The sequence below is a fragment of the Tauraco erythrolophus genome, chromosome 14 (assembly GCF_009769465.1).
Source record: "Tauraco erythrolophus isolate bTauEry1 chromosome 14, bTauEry1.pri, whole genome shotgun sequence".
Classification (NCBI taxonomy): Eukaryota; Metazoa; Chordata; class Aves; order Musophagiformes; family Musophagidae; genus Tauraco; species Tauraco erythrolophus.
In genome coordinates this window covers 11,661,437-11,683,147 of record NC_141478.1, presented here as the reverse complement: position 1 = coordinate 11,683,147, position 21,711 = coordinate 11,661,437, and the positions used below count along the sequence as shown (strand labels likewise).

General features: G+C 43.3%; 2 protein-coding genes across 7 annotated transcripts; one reads left to right on the top strand and one right to left on the bottom strand.

The window, feature by feature from the left end:
* The first annotated feature begins 134 nt into the window (after nucleotides 1-134).
* SQOR (sulfide quinone oxidoreductase) lies at nucleotides 135-17,816 on the top strand. Of its 6 annotated transcripts, XM_086620348.1 has the most exons (11): nucleotides 2,563-3,375; nucleotides 3,462-5,654; nucleotides 10,294-10,542; nucleotides 10,884-11,054; nucleotides 11,583-11,636; nucleotides 12,448-12,642; nucleotides 13,552-13,761; nucleotides 14,247-14,430; nucleotides 15,306-15,373; nucleotides 16,313-16,491; nucleotides 16,858-17,816. In XM_086620348.1, exons 3-11 carry the CDS (start codon nucleotides 10,312-10,314, stop codon nucleotides 16,913-16,915), a joined length of 1,350 nt encoding a protein of 449 aa, XP_086476474.1. In that variant the 5' UTR covers nucleotides 2,563-3,375; nucleotides 3,462-5,654; nucleotides 10,294-10,311; the 3' UTR covers nucleotides 16,916-17,816. The 6 variants fall into 6 exon arrangements, with proteins under 6 accessions (XP_086476472.1, XP_086476474.1, XP_086476476.1 ...); XM_086620346.1 differs by lacking the exons at nucleotides 2,563-3,375; nucleotides 3,462-5,654 and adding an exon at nucleotides 135-164; XM_086620350.1 differs by lacking the exon at nucleotides 3,462-5,654.
* Nucleotides 17,817-18,237: 421 nt separating this feature from the next.
* Nucleotides 18,238-20,755, bottom strand: LOC104378030 (nicotinamide riboside kinase 2). The gene is given in 7 exon segments (XM_086620352.1): nucleotides 18,238-18,263; nucleotides 18,266-18,339; nucleotides 19,010-19,081; nucleotides 19,320-19,506; nucleotides 19,650-19,695; nucleotides 20,149-20,239; nucleotides 20,461-20,755. Coding segments are annotated over 7 exon segments (522 nt in total). The 5' UTR covers nucleotides 20,487-20,755.
* Between the last annotated feature and the right edge of the window lie 956 nt (nucleotides 20,756-21,711).

Sequence of the window (21,711 nt, the reverse complement as noted above, 5' to 3'; positions counted from 1 at the left end):
GACTTTGTTTAAACTGGGCTATAGCTGTTGCTAGCAACAGTCTACTCTATGATATTACAAATTCCAGAATGGTAATAATAGGGTTGGTAACATTGGATTTTTTTCATTTCAGCCATTCAAGTTGCCTTCTTTTGTAATGCTATGCAGTTTGATATTATTATAACGTAAGTTAATTTTTATTGTTTTTTTAATATATATGTATACAGGAGAACTTAGGCATCACAATTTTAAATACCTATCTGTTTTTTTTCTTCTGATCTTCTGGTATTTAGAATTCTGAGAGGTATTTGGTGACTGGCATACGTGTTTTTCAGACAAAATACAGAACACTAGTTAAAGTTCTGTTCTCATCCCTGCACTTTGGTGGCTGCCTGTTTCACTGAAACAGCTTTGATTTAGGCAGTTGGGATCTCTTTTCAGTGTCCTGGTTCATAAATACTGTTTACATCACTAATGAACTGAAGAAACTTCCAGTGCACTTGCCTGAAAGCTTACTTTATTGCAGCAGTCTTATTTTTTTGTCATGAAGTAACTTAAGAAGAGCTTAATAACTTCTGAATAATTTTCCAGCTGAATTAGTTGGGGCAGGTGGAAGTAGAAGACTAAAGATGCTCAGAATTGATGTGCGCACAATATAAACATTAATGAATTTGTGCTTCCACGAACATTTGAGTCAAACCAGGGAACTGTTGCTTCTGTAATGGTTCAACAGGATGACTGTAAGGTCTAAGCAGATTTCTGGGGGATTGGAAGTTGTAGTTTCTTCATTTCATGTGCAAAATATAACACAACTGAAACTATACAATTTCCACTTCATGTGAAATTCAGTTACCTGTAGCAAAAACTACTGCATTTATTTCTTTTCCTTAACAAATTATTCATTTGCAATCCAGGGCTATGTAAGAGAAATTTTGTTACAGTGTCCTCCCTAAATTGATTATTATTAGTGTATACTGATGATAAATGTGGAATGGAGGTTGATACCCATTTCTCTGAATTTAATTGCTTTCTTGCAGCACTAGGTGTGAACTACCATTCAAATGAATATCTATATTGTCTAGACTGGTGAAAGAGCTTTAAACTATTTGTTCCTAGTCTAACAAACTAGCTACATTACTACTTACAAAATAACACAGATAAAATAAGTGGTGTGTTTTGAAGTAAGATGAAGGATAAGCTACGTAAAGCTTTCCATCAAATACATGGTGCAAGGTATTAGAGGGGCACAGTCAGTTTTACTCCTCCTTCCCTTTCAGATGACGTGCACATGACTGCTTAGACTCTCTTGTGTTATAATTTTCTGAACTTCTCATTTCCTGATCTTAATATTTGTCATCTTTTTTTGTGAAAGACATACTGTAACAAGTAACCATCCAACATGCAGGGTCAACTGGGATGATGTTTTGGGGCCAGGAGAACAAGCTACTTAAAGTAGTCTGAAGGGACTCTAAAACGCTGTTACTGAAGCAGTAATATTAAAACTTTCCACAGGTGCTTTTCCTTTAGGTTGGCTTGTGTCTGTTAATTGCCAGTGGATTGTTGAACTGTGCTGTGGTTTGTATGTATTTCTAAGAGAAATGTAAAGAGTTTCCACAGTCCGTTTTTGGAGCAGAATGTACAGAACTAAATATTGTTTAAATATCTTATTTTGTAATGTAATTTCAAAACCAGATTCTGGGAATGTAAACCGTTCTTATTAAAGTATAATATGAAACTAGATGCCTCGGTATCCAAATTGGGATTAAATTCCTGTGGTGTTTCTTGATTTGTGTTCCCTCATCTAGAACCCAGTCTAGTGTTAGAAGGTGTGGTCTCTCTCTGTGAAGAACTGTGTTTGGTTTTTTTTGGTTTGTGTGAAAAATCGTGGCTACTGTTACGGAAAATACAGAGTTCTAAGGATATAAATTTATGCTTTTGCAATTTGATGTTTCAGTTTTTGGGATAATTTCTGATCAAACAAATAAAAGCTTGGAGAGCTTGCCTGAGGAACCACATACACATATGGAAAAATGTAATTGATAACTTTTCCTATAAAATTGTAGTAAAATCTGTGTTTTGTATGAATAAGGAATTAATTTGGCTAAATGACCTTTCTGCAATAAAGGGGGAAAAATGAATTAACACATATAGGGGGAAGTTTGGTCAGTTTACATAACTTTTTTTTTTTTATTATCAATGAGCTCTTAAGTTATTTCAGTTAAAACTGCAATTCATTATCTCCATAGGATGTTGTTGTTCTAAATACTCTTCCTGTGCCTCAATGCATAAAACGTAAATGCCGCGTTGGATTAATTTAACAATACTGACATCTAAAATGGTATGTTTGTATTACTATGCACAGCTACAGTAATTGTGTTACTGTATACATTTAGTCTTGCTTGATTTTATAAAAAATTACTTCTCAAGTAGATAAATATGGGTAGAGTTAGACATTTCTCACTGGCTTTTTACTCCATCCACACAAGGAGGCGCAGCTGGCTGCATCTTTTTTAGAAACGGAGAAAACAACAGCTTTAAAACAGTCTTTTTTTTTTTTTTTTTTTTTTACTGTTTCATGCTCAGTGTACTTGTTTTTAAACTATCAAGTCACAGCAGCAGAAGTAAGGCACTTAACCGTGCAGTAGCTCTTTGGATTTTTATTTTGTGAAATTGTACAAAACTAACTGGGGAATCTTGGTTCCCCATGCTTTTATCTTCACTGTTGTTAACCTGAGTGCTTAATTTGCGGTCCCCTCCGTATACCTGTACAGCTTTACGTGAGCCAGTTTTTAATTCGTGAAGTCTGGCTTTTTCACTAATAGTGGTAGCTTTGCTGTGTTGATAAGACAAATATTTGTTTCCTTTTGGAAAATGGCTACAGAATGTTATCTGGTTTTATTCTGTGTGCTGTGACCTAAGCGATAATAGCGTAAATAGAAATGTAAAGGTTGTTTCTGTAGCTGTTCCGTTGGGATTCTAGCAGCTGAGAGAGCTCTCTGGCTTATTTATTTTGCATTTTGCTTTAGTAGATGCTTTCTGCCACCTACTGCTGGCTCTGCCACCCTGCTGGCTGTTGTTTATTTTAATCCTGAGCTTGGTACTTTAAGGCCTCACCTTGCAGGGGTCAATTTTTTTAGACCTCATTAAATCCAGCTGGTTATTTGATCTTTGTTGGGTGAGTTGTGTGAATATAACTAAACTACTAAACACTGAGAAGTTCCTCTGAAAGGATTATTTGTAATCCTGGGGTGCCGGTGGCCCAGAGGAGGGGTGCAGCCTGGCAGCGTGTGTCCAGCCCTCGCATAGCAGCTTCCTCCGTATCTTCCTGCAGGACCCTGCTGTTTTGGGAGGGTTGGGCAGCCCTCCCTGCAGCTGCAGGAGGGTTCTGTGCTACAGGTGAGTAGTTTCTTCATATTTGGTTTTTGTGTTCTGTTTCTAAGTTAAGGTATTCCATTTAAGTAATTTCTTTATGAAAATTGCAGACCATCTCTGTAAACAGTGGAGAAATGTGCGTGGGAGCATAACGAAGATACTTTAATATTTAAAAAGCCTAAAAACGTATGTTTTAAACAAAACCAAAACAACTTTCTTTTCTCATGGATCGAGATGAGGATCAACCTCTTGAAACAAAACAAATGGGGGGAAAAAAAGGCTGTACTCTGACTATATACCAGGGCAGCTGGGAACAGGAATTCAGGAAGCTCCTAGAAATTACAAAAACGGGCAGTTTGGGTGTTTTAAAAGATGTGACTGTAGACTGGTGTTTTTTTTTTTTTTCTCTTTAGGGAAGTCACTTGTATTAACAAAGATGTCTGATCTCCATGTCATATTTTTAAAGATACTGATTGTGTCTTCTCCCAGTACATTTTCTCCCCAGTAAAATCCATGAAAGTGTAGGTGTTCAGCAGCTTTGAAAAGTGAGCCTTTGTCTCCACATGGGAATGCAGTGTCATCAGAGGTCATTTATTTATTATTAATTATTGCTCTAGTAAATGTGTTGGTGATTTTTTTAATCCAAATTTAATTATTTTGCTATTTTTCTGTCTGTAGAAAAGGACCACTAGATTAAGGTTTAGAGTTGCTGCTTACAGGTAACCTGATGAAGTTCAGATACTGACGTACCAGTGGTCACTGGGTTACAGCTACTGAGTGGTGGTGATTTTGGTTTAGGTCCATCTGAAGTGAGTGACCCATGGCTAAGTGGATCTAGCTGGGAATTGTAAGCTGCAGCTGGGTTTAGATCAGGGTTTGGCAGGGGGCCAGATTTAGGTTTGAAGTTTGTTTCAAAATTGACAGAAGCACATGTATTAGGGTTTTGTTTTCAGATGCACTCAGAAGTGAGGAAAGGGAAGGCATTAGACTAAAATTGGGAGGGAGGGTTTATTTACATGACAGTGCTTTTGTGTAGAACGATGATGTGCAGATCTTCCGTGGAACTAGTATTAGAAGTGCCAAGTTTTACGCAAGCAACAGGAAAAAAAATTGTTTGTTTCAGAGGCCGATTGACTTTGGGCTTGCTTATTATTACATTTACACGGTTTAGCCTGGTGTAGCCGGTTCCACATAGCTGTGGAAAGTGTTGCAGGAACTTCACATACATGTATATGCAACACATACATACATACTCAACACCGAGAAGTTCCTCTGAAAGGATTTTTTTGTATCCTGTCAAAATTAATTATATGTTTTGGGCTAAACCTGGTTCTTGGACTTGTTTTGTGTATTTTTGTGAGAACAGCCACAGACTGGGAATGATAGTGTGTGTTTTTACAAACAGGCAAAATGAGTTGTTGTAGTTCAGGTAGTAAGTCTCTTGCCTCATCTCCAGCAACCTCTGTACCTGGCAGGGAACTGCTGTGAGAACAGAGGGAAATTGTCAGGCTTGACTTTCTGATCATTGGCCTTCAGCTGTAAATTGAGAAAAGCAACTGAAGCTTCTTTTCTACAAATAGAAGCTCAAAGTAACACCAAGTGTAAGATGAGTAGCACAAGCAAGCCAAGAGTACTAGCCAGTTTGCTACCGGCGGGCTGTGAGGAGCGGCAATGCTCTTGTGCTGAAGGAACGACAGCTGTGCGGCTGGGACAGAGGAACTGTCCGTGTTCGGAAGCGCAGGATATGATTGCAATGTGTGTGCCTGGAAGCCCCAGGGGACTGACACACATACTAATTCTCAAATGGGCACCCTGCACAATGTCTCATTTCCTTCTGCGTCTCAATTGCATGCAGAAGGCAGAACAGCCTTGTGGTGTCTTCCCATTTACCTCCTCAACACCTTTCCCACAATTCCTTATAGCTTTCCACAATCAGCTGCATATCAGCTGAGCCGTTTTACCTGTGCAGAAACTTTGTACCAAGGGGGGAATGTTGAGCCTGAGGAGGAAACGGCCTGACACATGGTTTGGATCTGTTGGTCACTCAATGGGTATGAGCACTAGTCATTTTGTCTGTGTACGTTTCTCTCAGCACTAATCTTCATGTGACTTTTTTTGGCTTGACAAACATGACTTAGTGGGTTAACAGCTGTTAATACTCCACGCTGTCACCATGCTGTAAATCAAAGGCCCTCTGAAGGTTTCAAGGAAAACATTTTAAAGCTTGGCTCAGCAGTGGGCTGCAGTCAGCTGAATGGAAACAAGAGACGGCAGCCGTGGATCCTCCTTCTCCATGCATCCAGGTGAGTTACACCCTCATTTCAGCTTAGGACTTTAATAGTTTGACTTCCTTTTGTTTCTTAATATTTCATGGGGTTTTTTTGACGTGGTGGGATTCCAGCTTAAGTCTGATTTTTGAGATAGCAAGCTGGAGAAGCAACTGGTTTGAAGATGGAAGGACGTTTAGGAAAAAAAGATGGACACAAACCCGCAGGCAAAGCTGCTGTGATGCGAAGATCTGTTGGGCTTTCCTTTGGACGCTAGCAGCCACGGCACCGGGGTCTGGACCTTTACGGGAACCAGATTTCCGACTAAAAGTTAGCACCGGTGCCCGGCTGGCGCAGCACCTCCCGCAGGGGCAGCGCCCAACACGCTTCGCGACCACCGGCTGCTGCCCCCGCACCGCCCGGGCGGACCCCGGGCGCCCCGGCCTTTGCCCGCCGGCCGGGCAGCGCCTCCCGCCGCCGCGCTCCGCCCCGCCGCTCCCGCTGACCGGACCCGGCGCTTATCGCGCGCGGGGCGGCGGTGCGGTCCTTCCGCTCCCCCTGCCCTGCTCGGCGCTCCGCCGTCGGCGCAACAGGCAGGCAAGTGTGGGGCGCTGCCGCCGCCGGGGCCGATCCACCGCCCGGCGTGAGGGCTGAGGAGAGGGACCTGCCCCGGCGAGCGGGGCGGAGGGGCCCGCCCTGCCGTGAGGGAGCGGCGGTCCCGGGTTCGCCCTGGCCAGTGGGGCCGAGGAGGGTGGCGGGCCCGGCCCGGCCATGCCCGGCGGGGCAGCCTGCGCGCCTGCGGCTCTGCGCCGGCAGCCGTGGGCTCGCTGAGCGCGGCCGGGGCGTCCCCCCGCTTTGGGGCGTCCTGCGGGGCCGGGCACCCGCTCGGGGGCCGGGCGAGCGGAGGCGGGGCGCGGCACCCACCGCCGCTGCTCCGCGGGCCGCTGCATCGCCGGTGGCGGCGGGCGCAGCGCTGGGCCGGGCCTCGCCTCGGGCGCGGTACCGAAAGGTGCTGCCAGGGCTGCGTTTGCTTCCCGATACCGCCGGGAAGAGCTGAGCATTGGCCCGCTGCGTGGACGGCTCGGGGGCCGGGAAGTTTCCCTATCCAGAGGTGAATGGGATAAGGCGCGTGGGCTTCGCAGCGGGGTGCGGGACTGCTGCCTGCCCTGCTGGCGCGCTGGAGCTGCCGAGTGTTTGCGCAGGGCAGAATATTTAAACTGTTCAGTCCGTGGCCAGCTGTGCAGAGGAGAGTTGCAATGGTCTTTACTCTTGCTAGCACGACTTCTGGCTTCATTTGTTCTAACTCCTGGTAACGGATTGTTCATAAACGTTCTCAAGGAAGCAGTCAGTCTTGGGAGCTAAGTGTACAATGGATGCTCCAGAGAGGAAAAAGCTGTAGTTGCCCCGAGGGTCTTTGTGAAGTGTCACGCTGCAGCTAAATGTTTGTTCCAGGCACTACGTGTGTCTCTCCAGGCTTATTTACTGGAAATGAATCTATAGACCTGACAAGGGAACGGCTTGTCACACTTGGTGTTCTGCGTGTATCCCTTGGGTCTGAGGAGGAACCTGTTCTGTGATAGCTCCTCTACGTAGGTAATACTGCAAAATTAATTGTCACAAAGTGCCTTCCACGTTACATCAGCTAGTGGGCCTGATGCATGCGTGCAAGAAGAGATGGACTTTCGGTGCTTGTAGTTAACCACTTCTCTTGTGGTTTGTGTTTCTGAATTGTATGGTATTTCAGCATTGTATTTCTGAGTTGTCCGTGTCTTCATTGCATAGAGGTTGATTTTATTTACTTGTGGCTGTTAATATGTGGAGAACTGTAGACAAAGATGACTTTTACACCCAGAGCTTGTTTATAGGCTAGATGGCAGGTTACAGCAAAAAGTGTAATGAATGCAGTTAAGTGGATTTTAGTTTGTTCTGGTTTGGGTTCTGAGGAGCACTTATCCTGTTCTGTTGAATGTGGTATTGTCTTGGATAGAGATTAGAATTGATTCAAATGCACAAAAATATTGAATTGTAGTGCATTACCTAATAAGACCATTTTCAGCAAGGTGGTTCTTTAAAGAAAAGTTTTTTTGAAATTTGGTAACCAATTCATTTCCTCCGTTATGCTTGTGGAAATGTAATTAATTTGTTTTTTTAAGAACAGCTTAATGAAGATAGTTCCTTATGGTTTGTTTTCTCAATCTCTTAAAGGGGTATAAGCCACTAACTCTGGAAAACAGTGTTTTCTATTTCCTTTTTTTTTTTTTTAACTGAAAAGTCATTATTTTTATGTTTGTACTACCTTAAACTGCTTAATGGCATTCAAATGCTAAATAATACAGAGCTCTTCTGGTCAGTCTTAACTGTGATTTTTTGAAGTGTATTCTCTTCAGTATTAAACAGACTTTTTCTAAAAGAATGCAAACAGATAGCCTTACAGTAGAAGGGAGAAGAGATTTATGAATGGAGGCATGACAGTTGCTGATTATCTTCAAGCTAAGTCTGTTTTTAAAAATAAATAATAATCTGGCTTTAAAAAAGGAAAGGGGGGAAGCTTTGAAATGCTGACTCTCCAGTGTCCAAGGTAGAGGGTTGATGTGGTGTTGACTGACGTGATGGTATAGCTGCTACCTAACTTGGCACTTTAATATGAAGGATTTTGCTGTTCTTTTTAAAACAGCTTTCTACAAATGACACTTGAGATTGTTTCGAAGTATACAGAAACAACTTGGAGGCAACATAATACTGCATTTTCATCAGTTAGACTGCTGTTAGTGAAGGTACATCTTGTGCGTGCTTATAAGCATGCTTACTGCACAACCCGTTTGGTCAGGAGGATCATTATTCCTTAGTATTACAAAAACAAAGTCTTGTTCTCTTGGTCTGGATGTGCTGTGTGTTGTGAACCAGCAGGCCACGCCGTTCCGTGGGTTTAATAAAACCCACAGCAAAATATCCTGCCTTCATGAGCTTCCGGAAATGAGATGTCCCTCTTTATGTCACAAACGGAAGTTGCAAAACTTACTCTTCACAATTCCTCTCTCTCTGACTTGGAGAAAGCAAGACACGTATCCATAAGGTCACTTATTTCTAGAGCTAGAAAACATTCTCCCCTTGCTGGAGCAATCTGCCCACATCATTAAATAACTGCCTGCACTAGAGAGAGAATAAACAGCCTTCTAAAGTGAAACTGACTTGCTCTAGAGTTGGGGTTTTTATTTTGAATGGGGAGAGGGATAGGAAGAATATGGCTTGCATCCTGGAAGCTTCTCATAAAACAAAATGATTAAAGTAGTTTTTACAGTGGACACCTCTGAGATTTTTCCCTCTCTGTCTCAAATTAATTTTACTGTAGGGGTTAATAATGGGACTTCATAAAGAATTCGGGGTACATGGAGATGAGAGATGGTAAAACAGCACATGAAGGTGCAGAATGAATTGCTCAACTACGCCTAGCATAGTGGAGAATTTTTGAAGCTGAGCTTGGAAGATTTTCTTTAAAATATTTGAGGTTTCTAGTTTAGTTTTCAAATTCCTCTCTGTAAGTACAATAAATGAGTTCTACCCTTTTCAAGTGAAAAAGCCGGAGTTCTTGCCTAATGACTCAAAGAATTAAACAAAGGGGAGCAGGTATAGAACACAGGAAAGTCTTGTCATAAGTTGCTTTTCAGGTTGTAACGCTTGCTCATTCTTTATTGGCAACGTGACAATAAGGAACTCAATTAAAATGAGTTTATACCTGTTTTATCACTGAAAAGCTAAAAACTGATATTCAGTGTGTGCAAACAATGGATTTAGAACAGGAAAAGCTCTTGTTCACTCTAGCAGAGGGAGAGAAACATGTGTTAACCTTGACTGTCTCCTAGATAACGCAATTGCATATCTAGTGCTACAGGGTGCAGCTGTAGCAAGGACAAGTATGGGTTTCCGACCTTTGTTTCCAGCTACTTTGCTGATAAGAGGTGACCAGAGATAGAGAACTAAGCATTTTGGGTATACTCAAAGATCCCAGATTTAGGAAGATGTAAACTCTTGATTCATTGGACTTTGTTTTCCTATCAGGCTTAGGGCTCACTATTTCTCCTGCAAAGGCAGACTAATACACACGCCTTTGCCCAAAGCGGCGTAGAATTTGGCTGCCTTCCTTGCCCCAATGGCTTGCAGCTCCTGAGAGGCAGCAGGAAGAGGCAGGTCACATAAGTGCATCTGCTGGTACATCCTAATGTTAAATACAAATGTGATGATGTGTCACGTCACAGTTAGTGGAATGGCACGCAATATGTTCACACAACTACCTTGCTCAGTATTTCATTGCTTTACAACACCTAGTAAATTCTTGTTCCTTTTTGCAGCAGTCATCTCTTCAGGATTGTAATATTACAGCTGGAGTTACAGCATATGCATCGCCTTTGCTATAGGATCAGAAGCGCCTTCCTGCCGCGATAACCAGAAAATGTTCTTACGCTTTGTTAGAATTCATTTGCTTGTATGAAATTCCAGTTTCCTGGCAGATGATTGACGCTTTTTTTCTTTTTTCCTTCCCCAAATTGATTACAATCCATTTGCAAATTAGTGGTTTAGCTACTATTATAATTCTTGACTTGAAGACTCATCCAGGCATATAAATAAATACAAATTCTACTTTCTGTAATTGTTACTGGTGCTTTTCCTTATCTTGTAGCTTCCAACTTACTGAAAGATGTCAACAATTGGAGTAGTGTCCTCCTGTTCCTGTCTCCATCCTGGTGTCCTGCTGAAACCGGGAAGGCAGAAGATGAGTTCTTTTGGCTTACATACAGCAGCCAGGTGTGCTGCCAAGGATTATTATGAAGTACTTGTGTTGGGTGGAGGTGCTGGTGGAATCACTATGAGTGCTCGGATGAAGAGAAAAGTAGGGGCAGGAAACGTGGCTGTTGTTGAGCCAAGTAAGGTAAGTCTTCCTCAGCTGTAAAGCATTGGAAAAGAATAAGCGTTTAACGTAAGTGACCAGACTAGTCTGATTCTCATCCCTCTCCAACCCCAGATGTTTTTTACTGTGGAGAGGAAGCCAACTGGCCATCTTTTAGAAGGCTTTGCGTGAAATTTGTTGCTCCATGATAGAGATGCATGCATGCCTCCAGCTTTGTCATGCGAAACTTGTGGTTATTCATACAGCTTCTTTTATTAAGAATAATACAATGTTAAGAGCACATTGCTTCCTATTTGGAGTGATGTGCCTTCATCTTAAAGTCCCAGTAAGTTCTTAAATGTCCATTTGAATGTTTCTTTCAGACTCATTACTATCAGCCACTGTGGACCCTGGTTGGCGGTGGTGCAAAGCAGCTGGCAACTTCTGCGCGTCCAATGGGAAGCGTAATGCCTAAAGGTGTTGAATGGATCAAATCTCGAGTTACAGCATTGGATCCAGATAAGAACTGCGTCTGGCTGGAGAATGATATCAAAGTAATAATTAAAAAAAAAAAGTTATTCTTGGTCTCTTATTTTATGTCATGTGTTGGCTGTCCACCTCCCGCGGATTCCCTTGGGACTGCCTATTGAGCAAGACCTTCCTCCAGCATCTAGGAGGCCAGGAAATTCTACTTAGTCTTAAGAGAAGTACTTGATCCTAAAATCTGTTTCTGATAAAAATTGTTGTGGATAACTAGGTTAGAATAACCATTATCAACATAAAATATCGTTATCGTAAGTATTTTCCCTGTTTACAGTGAACTGAATACAAGACACGGAATATTTTGCTCCAAACACTTGGTTTTGTGTATAGCAAAGGCTGTGTGTATGACTCACTTGTAATGCAGTTAGCATTTTAGCTATAAATTATCCTTAGAGCTTAACATTTACATTACTAATGCTCCCTGTATCTCCGTTCCTTATGACTCTGTTGCTGTCAGATAACTTACGTTTGCTTTGAGGTAATATTGTGGGTTTTGTCTAAAATACTTTTTTTTTTTTTTTCCTCCTCTTACACTACAGATATCTTATAAGTATCTGATAATTGCCCTTGGGATTAGCCTGCATTATGAAAAGGTATTTGTTTTACACTAATCATGTTTTTACTAGTTTTAATGGCATCGCGTCCCCTTATGATTCCCCAAAGTGTAAGTGCCCTTTCAATACACCTTTTTACTGCAAGATACCTAATGTGAATACAAATTAAAGAGCCAGAAAACAGCCTAATGACTTTACTGCTTCCACAGATCTCTGTGTAATAACCCAAATTACCCTTGGGAAGGTCTTTTAAGACAGTGTTGTTGCATCTCTACGGCAATATCAGCAGATGGGGCAGCAAGTTAAATTTTCTTAAAGAATTTCTGCCATCTATTACTTTGGAATGGGGACAACTCCCTTTCTCACAAGCAGATGCTCAGGCATAGTAGGAAAATAATTACTGGAGCCAGTTAAAACAAAATAACCCTGGGAAATAAAGGTATCTGCAACTGACTACTGAAGAGTTTCATTCACGTTATAAATTTTTCATAACGTCCTTTTTTTTTTTTTAACATGATTTTTACTTACAGTGGTGTGGCAGTGACTTGTGTATTCTTACTTTGAATGTCATGCACTAGCCTACAAAAACTTGGGTCTGCACTGAACACTTATGCTACAGATATTGCAGACCAGAGTAATTTCAGTAAATGTTACATCTACTAAATTCTACTAGAAATAACCTGTTTGATTGCTAGGCTTATTTTCAAAAATGCCAACTAGCAAGTATGTGTGTGCTTTCTTTTCGCTAGAGGCTTCTTAAATAGCTATTTCTTAAGTCTACATTTAATACCTGGCGATGATGACAAAATTTTTGCCATCTGTACTTTAAACCTGAATTTCATTTTCTTAGATCAAAGGCTTGCCAGAGGGTTTCCATCACCCTAAAATAGGTTCAAATTATTCAGTTAATACAGTAGAGAAAACATGGAGAGCTTTACAAGATTTCAAGGAAGGAAACGCTATCTTCACTTTTCCAAATACTCCAGTGAAGTGTGCAGGGGCTCCTCAGAAGATCATGTATTTATCAGAGGCCTACTGGAGGAAAGTAAGTATTTCACTCTCTCTGCCAATGCTTGTTCCCACAGTTGGAAGGAGGGCTTGTTCTAAGGTGTTCATGTTATCTTTAAAACAAATAAAAACCACACGAGAGGAATGTGACTCAGGATTATTAAAGTGATTGAGTTGCTTTTTCTATTATTAATGTGTAATAAGCTAACTGAATTATATATAAATATTTAGCATATATTTAATACTGCAGAAACTTGTAGAATTCAGATTCCGTAAGGAAAGAACTGCTTACCCTGCTTCTGGTGAGCTACAGATACAACTGCTCTCAGCCTAATTTATAACTTCAGGTGGTGCGCTAAAATAACGCTGGCTGGAACTAAGTAATTCTTGTTACTTTCAGTACTTAATACCCGTTGCCGTTTGTCTTTCTGCTAGTCTGAAAGAGCAGCTATGCTTGCTCCTTGTAGCGCACTATCTCAGCCTCAGGAGTCTTAGCCAGGCTGTTAAAGCAAGCTTAGTGGAAACAAAAGACAATTTCAAGTGGAAGTGTTGGGCTTCATATGTGTTTAAGTTTCATGAGCTATCTCCTGGGTGAGCATCTGAATAATGCATAGAACTGAAGGTTTCAGAAAGCTGTATAATGCTAAGCTGCTACAAGTGCTTACTGCACACAGCAGTTCCTCAGCGAACTGCAGCCACTTCTTCTCACTAGCAATTTGGAGGGGTGTATCTTCAGTACCTCACTGAGAAAGAGCAAAGATTGTCTTGTCTAGCTTCTAACCTGGTGTGAAAGAGCTGTATCTCGAGAGTTCTAATGTTAATACTTAATTAATAATTGAACATTGATAGTTCTATCAGCTCTTCAGCAGTGTAGCATAGTTCTTTTGTCTCTGCTGGCTTGTCAGAGTTTCTTAATAGAAAAGGCTGATTTGATGTCTCTGTGCAGACAGGAAAACGTTCCAAAGCAAACATAATGTTCAACACTTCACTTGGTGTCATTTTTGGTGTTAAGAAGTATGCTGACGCGTTACTCAAAATAATAGGGGAGAGGAATATCGCTGTTAACTATAAGCGCAACCTTGTCGAAGTTCGAGCAGACAAGCAGGAAGCTGTGTTTGAAAACTTGGACAAACCCGGAGTGACTGAAGTTCATCAGGTCAGGAGCTTTCAGACCTCTGTTTTCTTTTCCTTGTATACTGTAACATAACTGCCACGCTATGATAACGTAACATCTGCTTTGCTGTGTACTGCTGTTACCTCCTGAGAGCCCCATCTCTAACTAGCAGATTAGAAAGTTTGAAACTACAGTGGAGAGAAGAAAAAAAAATTCATAAACGACGCCTGGAGTCCTGTATGCCTTGTTAGTGTAACGTGGGAATGTCTCAGATGTATATGGAGGAAGGCAAATTGCTGTTATGCCAGTCTAGATAGAGTAGCCTGAGAAAGTTAGTGTTAATAAAAGGATGCACTTCAAATTGGAGAGGAAATTTTCATTTTATATACTTGTATTTAAAAATAAATAAATCAATCAACAAATCAACCACCAAAACCCTTCTCCACGCTGCTCTTACTGCCTTATATCAACACAGGTATGATTTGCTGCGATGAACTAGCCATTAAGTGCCTTTTCTTTCTGTCTAGTACGAAATGCTTCATGTCACACCCCCAATGGGACCACCTGATGTACTCGTCAACAGTCCTGTCTCAGATGAAATTGGCTGGGTGGATGTAGACAAGGAAACTCTACAACATAAAAAGTACCCTAATATATTTGGTATTGGAGACTGCACCAACCTTCCAACATCAAAAACTGCTGCAGCTGTAGGTAAAGCCGTGTGTGTGTGAGTGTAATGGAAATTGTGGGAGTGACAGTGTTTCATTTGTTTCTCCTAAGGTCTTGACTTCAATTATTTCCAGCTTTCAGAGAGACCCACGTCTCCTGGGTGAACTAATTAGCTACAGACTATACTGATGCCATTAACCTGCAGTTCTCTCTGTTCCAAATGCCTCACGGATGAACTAATTCTATTTTCTGTGTTCACAGAATGGCATAAATCAAGCGTGCTAACTCTGGCATTCCGTCACCATTCAGTAACAAAACTTTCTGCTCTATCTTAGCAGCTCACGCCTATGTGTCAACTAACTGATAAGTCACTACTGTAAAATATAACATGTTCTGTGCTTGTAGCCACAGGTCCACTAGAAATACTTCAGGCATGTGGTCTCACAACTACAAAAAATGCAAATAAGAAAGTGGGGAAAAAAAAAGCTATGCAGTGTGTTATTGGTGTAACTTGAAGAATGGTGTAGTCAACTATTCCCACAAATGGGTCTAGAATACTTCCCTTACAGCACTGGAAACAAAACTTCACTATGCTGGAATCTCACTGTTGGGAAGACTGAGCAAGTATAATTTAGCATAGGAGAATGGGTATAGGCTGAAAACATACAGCTCAAGTTTCATTAAGCTTTAGCATGTTGGGAACAGTGAGACCAAAGCATTATTCCAAGTATATGTATCTTTTTTTTTCTTACTGGGATCGTCAATTTCCCAATCTGATTTGACATGTAAATTCAATTCCAGCTGAATTGTCCAACAAAATGCCTGGCTACTAGTGTTTGCTCTAGTAATGACAGACATTGCTGCCTGAAACAAAGACTTAATATGCTTTTTTCTTTTTTTCTTTCTTTCTTATGTAGCTGCCCAGTCAGGAGTCCTTGATAAAACTATTTCCCTGGTAATGAAGAACCAGTTGCCAACTAAAAAGGTACCTACAGATCTTGTCTTAGGGAGAAGTTATCTTGAATGTTTTCAGTGTTCTTATGCAGGAAGTCTTGCAAGCAGCTAAACCATGTGAACCGAAGGCAGGAAGGGCTTTCCATCAGCAGCTGGGGTGCTAAATGGCTAAACACTGTATGCCATAATAGTAATTTAGTTGCACAATTCATATTCTTATGCTGCCATTAAAAATATCATTTATTTAATTGTTTGCCTTTTGAATTGAAAGGCTCTTTAGTCTGGGCTCTTCACCAATGCAGGTGACTTATTTAGAGTAAAACTGCTGACTAGTATAATCACTACTCCGTGAAAACCCTTGCAAACTTTAAACATCTGTACTATGTTAAACTTGCCTCCTCTGTATAGAACATGATCTTTGAAGGAGTTAAATTGAAAGTTTTGTACTACAGAAGATGTTTAGCCTATAACTATGTTAAAATTTTCTGAGACTTGGCTTTTATTTTACATATGGCTTCTGAATTAATATTCCTTGCACTACTAACCTGAGTATCATCATCCATACTCATGCAATCCTCTAGAAATTCTTACAACTATATTCAAGATCCTCTTTAATATACTCTCTTTTAAAGTTAGCATGAGCTCTCATCCTGATCTACTGGTCACCTATTCTGCTGGTTACAATAATAACCAGCAATTAATGATACCCAGTCCTATTGTTCTAGGTTAGTTCTAATTTAAGCTATGTTGGTAAGCAAATCTACCATCTACATTTGAAATAAAATAGCTTGGTATTATGACTATTAAACCATAATTGGCTTAGCAGCCTTCCAGACTCCATCGTATGAACAGCAGAAATGCAGAAACCTAGTAATGTAGCTTGAAATATGCATGTTAACAATACGGCTTTTAATACCTCAGCATTTAGACTTTACTCAGATTAATGAAAAGGGGGTACTCTTCATTGCAGTACGATGGATACACTTCTTGCCCGCTAGTAACAGGCTACAACAAGGTGATTCTAGCAGAATTTGACTATGCTGCTCAGCCTTTGGAGACCTTTCCCATTGACCAGAGTAAGGAGAGAGTAACCATGTACCATCTGAAAGCTGATATGATGCCTTTTCTCTATTGGAATGCACTACTTAAGTAAGTATTTCAGTTCTGAGCAGGTAGAGCTGCTGTGATCATTCAGGACGAAGCCAGGTGCAGATACCCATTGTGGCTTCACTCCTTAGTAACAGCAAATGAAGAGCATCCTTATGTCATGACTAAGACATTAAGTTTTGGAGGATTCTGGGCACTTTGCTAGTAATGGGTTTGTTCAAGCAGACTAGGGCTGAATTGCACAGAAGGGCACCCCTTGCCCAAAGATGATTCTGCAAAACAGTTAAGCCATCTATTAGCAAGTAAGGTATCTTATGGGAATTAAAAAAAAAATATATATAATCTCCCTAAACCCTACTTTGATAGCACATACGTAAAGCTTGATGAAACAACTTTCTCCATTTCTAGGGGATACTGGGGAGGACCAGCTCCTGTCAGGAAGCTAATGCATCTGGGCTTGAAGTAACTGCTGTTTCTCAGTGTTGGTCAAACTCTTTTGAAGAAAAAGGACTGGTCTCACACTGGATAAATACGTATCTTCCTTCTTGGACAACCACCTAGTAGACTGATCTTTTTAATCAAGCTTTTGTCCTAAATTCACTCTTCCCCTTACTAGAGATTAAGATTTCATAATGCTCTTTCACTGCTGCTCTTTGTAAACCAAGATCTTAAACTACTTCTGTACATACACAGGAACCTATGTGCCAACTTGCCTTAATCTACAGAACAATACTGAAATTTTGTAGAGCAATCAGTCATGTAAAAGCTGAAGTTTTTTCCCCTGACTATAAACTGAAGTGTCTGTACCTGAGATAAATGCGTGCACTGGATTCAAGAGAATAGTACAATGCTAGTAAAACGCCCTGAAAACCTCGTCTCTCTTGTTCTCTCATTTTTTCAAGAGCAAAATTGATCCCAATTTCATCAAGAAGCATCCCTGCTGCCTAATTAGATGGATTATAGAAATTCATGCAGGTTATCAAAAGGAAAGAACTCCAAGCAGTGTATATATACACACACACATAATCTCCTAGGATAGTTGTGCCACTTCACATCATTTCTGCTATAACGTTTTACTCTCAGAGGTGAAGAACCCAGTGAAAAGAATTCCCAATAGACTGGAGAGTAGAAGACTGAGATCGTGTGAGGCCACATACTAGGCTGAAACACAAATTAGGATGACAGACAAGGGGGAAGTGCTTTTTAATTGTGACCACAGATAACTCAGTTTCAAGGCAAGACTGAACAAAGTCGAACTTAAGGAGTTGAGAGTCTTCACAGAAGCTGGAACTTTAGTGGCAGTCAGGTAGACAGCGCAGAGCAAACAGGAATCATCTTCACTCACAAGAATCAGCAGCAGCAGCTTATTTCTAAACAGAGAGATATACATGAACATATTTCAAGTTACAGCTTCATGCTTTTTCAACATAGCCTTTAAAAGGTTTGCCTTTGAGTTGCAACTATAAGCATGAACGTGTACCTGCATTTTAAGTAATTCTTCAATCTTATTCTGGATCTGTCCATACACATCATTAAACAGCTCCTCCTTTGATTTTGTTCCATTCAAGTGCACTTAAAAGAAAGTAAAATAAGAGCTCTAATTGAATGTTTCTGTAAGCCTGCCAGATCCTAATTTAAAGAGCACGCACTTGACTGGTATCAGATAAATATACTCTATCCACCTGCTTAAACTCATCTCATGCATCTAAGCAGTAGGTATATCCCAGGTTTGAAAAGCACTCTCATAAAGCCATCTTTTAAAAGCACTTTTGTCATTACTTACCCACATCAACTCCAAGATCTTCCATTATCTTCCTGTGCTTTACGTACATAGGCCAGACATGGCCATCAAACAATCCAGGTGGATCTGGTACAGTGTAATTCCTTGAACTATAAATTAAGACATTGTTATTCAAAAGTAGTCTAATTACAGTCTAGAGAAGTGATAGTTCATTCAGTTTCTCTACACAGTAGCCTGAACCTGTTGCCTCCAGTGTAGTTTCTGAGCTTATCAAAGTCTGTATTTAGCATAAGCTGCAAGCATAAAGATACTCAGAAAAAGTTGGAATTTGATGTGCGGGTCCAAAGTGTTCAAGATGCAAAAAGGATTTCTCAAACAGACTGATCTTAACATGGAAGAACAGCATTCTCTTAAAGCTTTAGCAGAACTTTGGGTCAAACAGCTGTCTGCTTATTCCTCTGAAACATTGACTTTTTCAAGTTTAACACATTTCATTTGCATTAAGAACAGTGTATGTGTAAACAATACAGCCAAATATAAAACATCAGGATAGTTCAAGACCTGGGAAGCGTATCACTGGAAAACCAGAAAGAGAGAAATGGAAAGATCCAAGCTGAAACTGAGCACAGGTCTTGCATACACCATAGTTCAGTAGAAAGCTTTTGGATTGGTTTGATGAAGGAAGCTACAGTCTCCTCATACAGCAGCTACACTAGTGTTTATCCTTTCTTATCTGAAAGCTTTACATTAGAGAAACAAGGTCTTGAACCGATTAAGATGCTATTGGGCTAGCAAGGGAACTTGGAAAGATAAACTTACCTTCTTCTTCTTTTACACTCTTCATATGGAATGGAAAGGAAGTACCGATGGTGAAATACGTCAATCAGTGGCCTGAAAGAGACACACGTTTGGTTACAACTAGACTGTTTGATTAGTATCAAGAAATGAAAAGGTAAAACTACATCTGCTTCCTGTACTTAGAGTTATCTTTAGACTCGTGATACCCAAATTCAGCAGTAGGCAATACCAGCTGCATTTTGCTTAGAAAAGGTCTTTTCATTCCCTTGGAGGTTTGCCTGTCATGTAAAATCGTGTAAAAGTAAAAATAGATGAAGTCACATTTGATTACCTGTAGGTGTAAAGTAGAAAGCCCTCAACAATAAGAATGTGGATTGTTTCATCTCCTCCCTCCTTATCTTGTAAGATTTGGGCATCCAGTGTGTTGTTGATCCCATGAGAGCGTTCAAACTTGACTGGGTTTTTTATCCAAGCGTTTATGGTACTCATCATAGCTTCCATATCTAATGCACTAATCACTAAGACAAAACAGACAACTATCATTAAGCAGTAGTTTAAGTATCATCTAGTGATAGAGTCAGTACAAAAAAGTGCACATAAAGGATCAAAATACTCAAAGTTTTTGAGTTGCACTTGAGACAGCACTGTAGCAAAGCCTTACCATCATACTGTTTAAACCCATCTTCAACTTCTATTTCATCTTGGGGCTGAAACAGTGATAAGAAAAAAAATGGCTTGGTCAGCACATATCCTGCGGAGTTTGATACCCATTTCGAAGTTCAAGATCAGAAACCTGAAGCTACAAAGAGGAATCTTAACCCTACACCGCGTTTCTTCGCATGCAGATAAAAAGCAGTAGTAACGAGGCTACGATAAAGCGGCCTGCTCCTCTATCTTCCCTCCAACACAAGCACTCCCGGAAAACGGAAAGACACGGAAAGTCGTCGGGACGCTACTACAGCACAGGATTATCCACCATCCGTACTGCCAGCCCAGCTCAGCGGAGGAGCCGCCGCCGCCGCCGGCGGCACGGGGAAGGGACGGGAGCTGGGCAGGGCGGGCCGGGCGGCGCGGAAGGCGCCGAGCCGGGAGGGCGGAAGCACGCGGGGTCACCCCTCGCCGTGCCCCGGCCTGCAGAGGGCGGCGGGCGCCCGCCTCACCTTGAAGAAGTCATCCTGGTGCACCACGCTGCAGTTGGGCAGGGCCTGCATCAGCCGGCGGGTGAGGGTGGTCTTGCCGCCGTTGGTGACCCTGCGGCGAGAGCGCGCAGCCCTCAGCACGCGCCGCGCCCGCGCCCCGCCAGCGCGCGGGGCCGCCTCCCGCCGCTCCCCGTCCGCCGCGCTCGCGCCACTGCGGCAGCGGCACGAGGGCCGGGGGGCGGTGAGACGCGCCCGGGCCGGGCCGCGCCGCGGCGGAGCCCAGCGACCCCCCGCTCCCAGCCGCCTCCCCCGCGCCCGCCCCGCGGCTCTCACCCGCCGATGCCGATGATGATGTTCATGGCGCGTCCGGCAGCCGCCCGGCCCGGCCCGACTCCTACAGCCTGTTCCTGAGGGGCGGGGTAGGGATGGGGACCCCGTGTCTCCTGCACCGGCCGCCTACGTGCCTAAGCCGGGACCCGGGGAAGGGGGGATGAAAGGGGCTGGAGAAAGAGGAGAAGGTGGAAGGGGGAGAAGCCCAACGTCAACTGCCAGGCAGCGCCATGGTCGGAAAAGGAGGGAGCAGCAGCAGGGCTGGTCCGCGCCGCACCAGAGCGCTCCGCGAAGGGAAGCGGGCACCCGCTGCAGAGGGCTTCCCCTCGCGCTCCTGCGCGCCCATTGGGCGGCTGCGCCACCACCGCAGCCAGTGGCGAGCGCCCTGCGCCGACGCTTCGCGGCTATTGGGTAGGGCGCGCTCACTCACGCCCGATAGGGTCACAGCGCGGCCGCTCGGCGGCGCTCATTGGCCGCTGAGCTGGGGGCGGGCGGAAGCGCGGGGTGGGTGCGTCGCGCCGCGGCCCGCGCGCTCTCCTCGGGCCCTGCGCGACCCGGTGCGGCCGGACCCTCCGGAGCCTCCGGGCGCTCGGCCCCGCCGCCGGCGGCAGCCCCGGCGGGCGGCCCGGTGTCGCCGGGCTCCTTCGCCGCTGTCGGGATGGGGCGCGCCCTGAGGAGGGCGGAGCCGGTGTCGGGGGCTGCTGCTGCTGGCTCGGGCTGCGCCGCCCTCTGCGCCTCCGCCCCGGGGCCGTTACAGCGAAGGGCCGCTCACCGGAGGGGCCGCCCGGGCATGGCCCCCTCGTGGTGTGAGTCAGTGAGGCAGGGCTGCTCGGAGCGGGAAAAGGGGAGGGAATCCTGCGAGCGGTGAGCCTTGCTCTGTGGCAGGGTGACCCCTGTTGTTTTCCCGGGCAAAACGCGCCAGCGGCTGTGCCGGCGTCTTCTGCGCTCGAGGTCGAAGGCCATGAAACTGGGGAATTTTAGTCGGCATCTACAAACTTGACTGGGAAGGTTAGTACGGGGGGTTTTTGTCTCCGGCAATCCCCAGGTCTCTAAAGAAGCGCGGTCCCTCCTCCTGTAGCTAGAGACACGTGCGTTTCCTCGGCAGCCGTGTTTGTCTCTTGGCTGTGGGCCGGCAGCGCTTGGACTGCTGCAAACCATGGAAAACCGCGGGAATGGAAACTGCTGGGCCTGAGGGATTTCGCCTCTTCTTGTTAAGGCTTTTTACCTCCTATGAAGAAATAAAGCTTATGGTCA

Coding starts and splice junctions, on each gene's coding strand:
- SQOR (XM_086620346.1), top strand. CDS start 10,312: ATGTCAACAATTGGAGTAGTGTCCTCCTGTTCCTGTCTCCATCCTGGT. Junction 11,637..12,447: donor TTAGCCTGCATTATGAAAAG/GTATTTGTTTTA, acceptor TCATTTTCTTAG/ATCAAAGGCTTGCCAGAGGG. Junction 13,762..14,246: donor GAGTGACTGAAGTTCATCAG/GTCAGGAGCTTT, acceptor CTTTCTGTCTAG/TACGAAATGCTTCATGTCAC.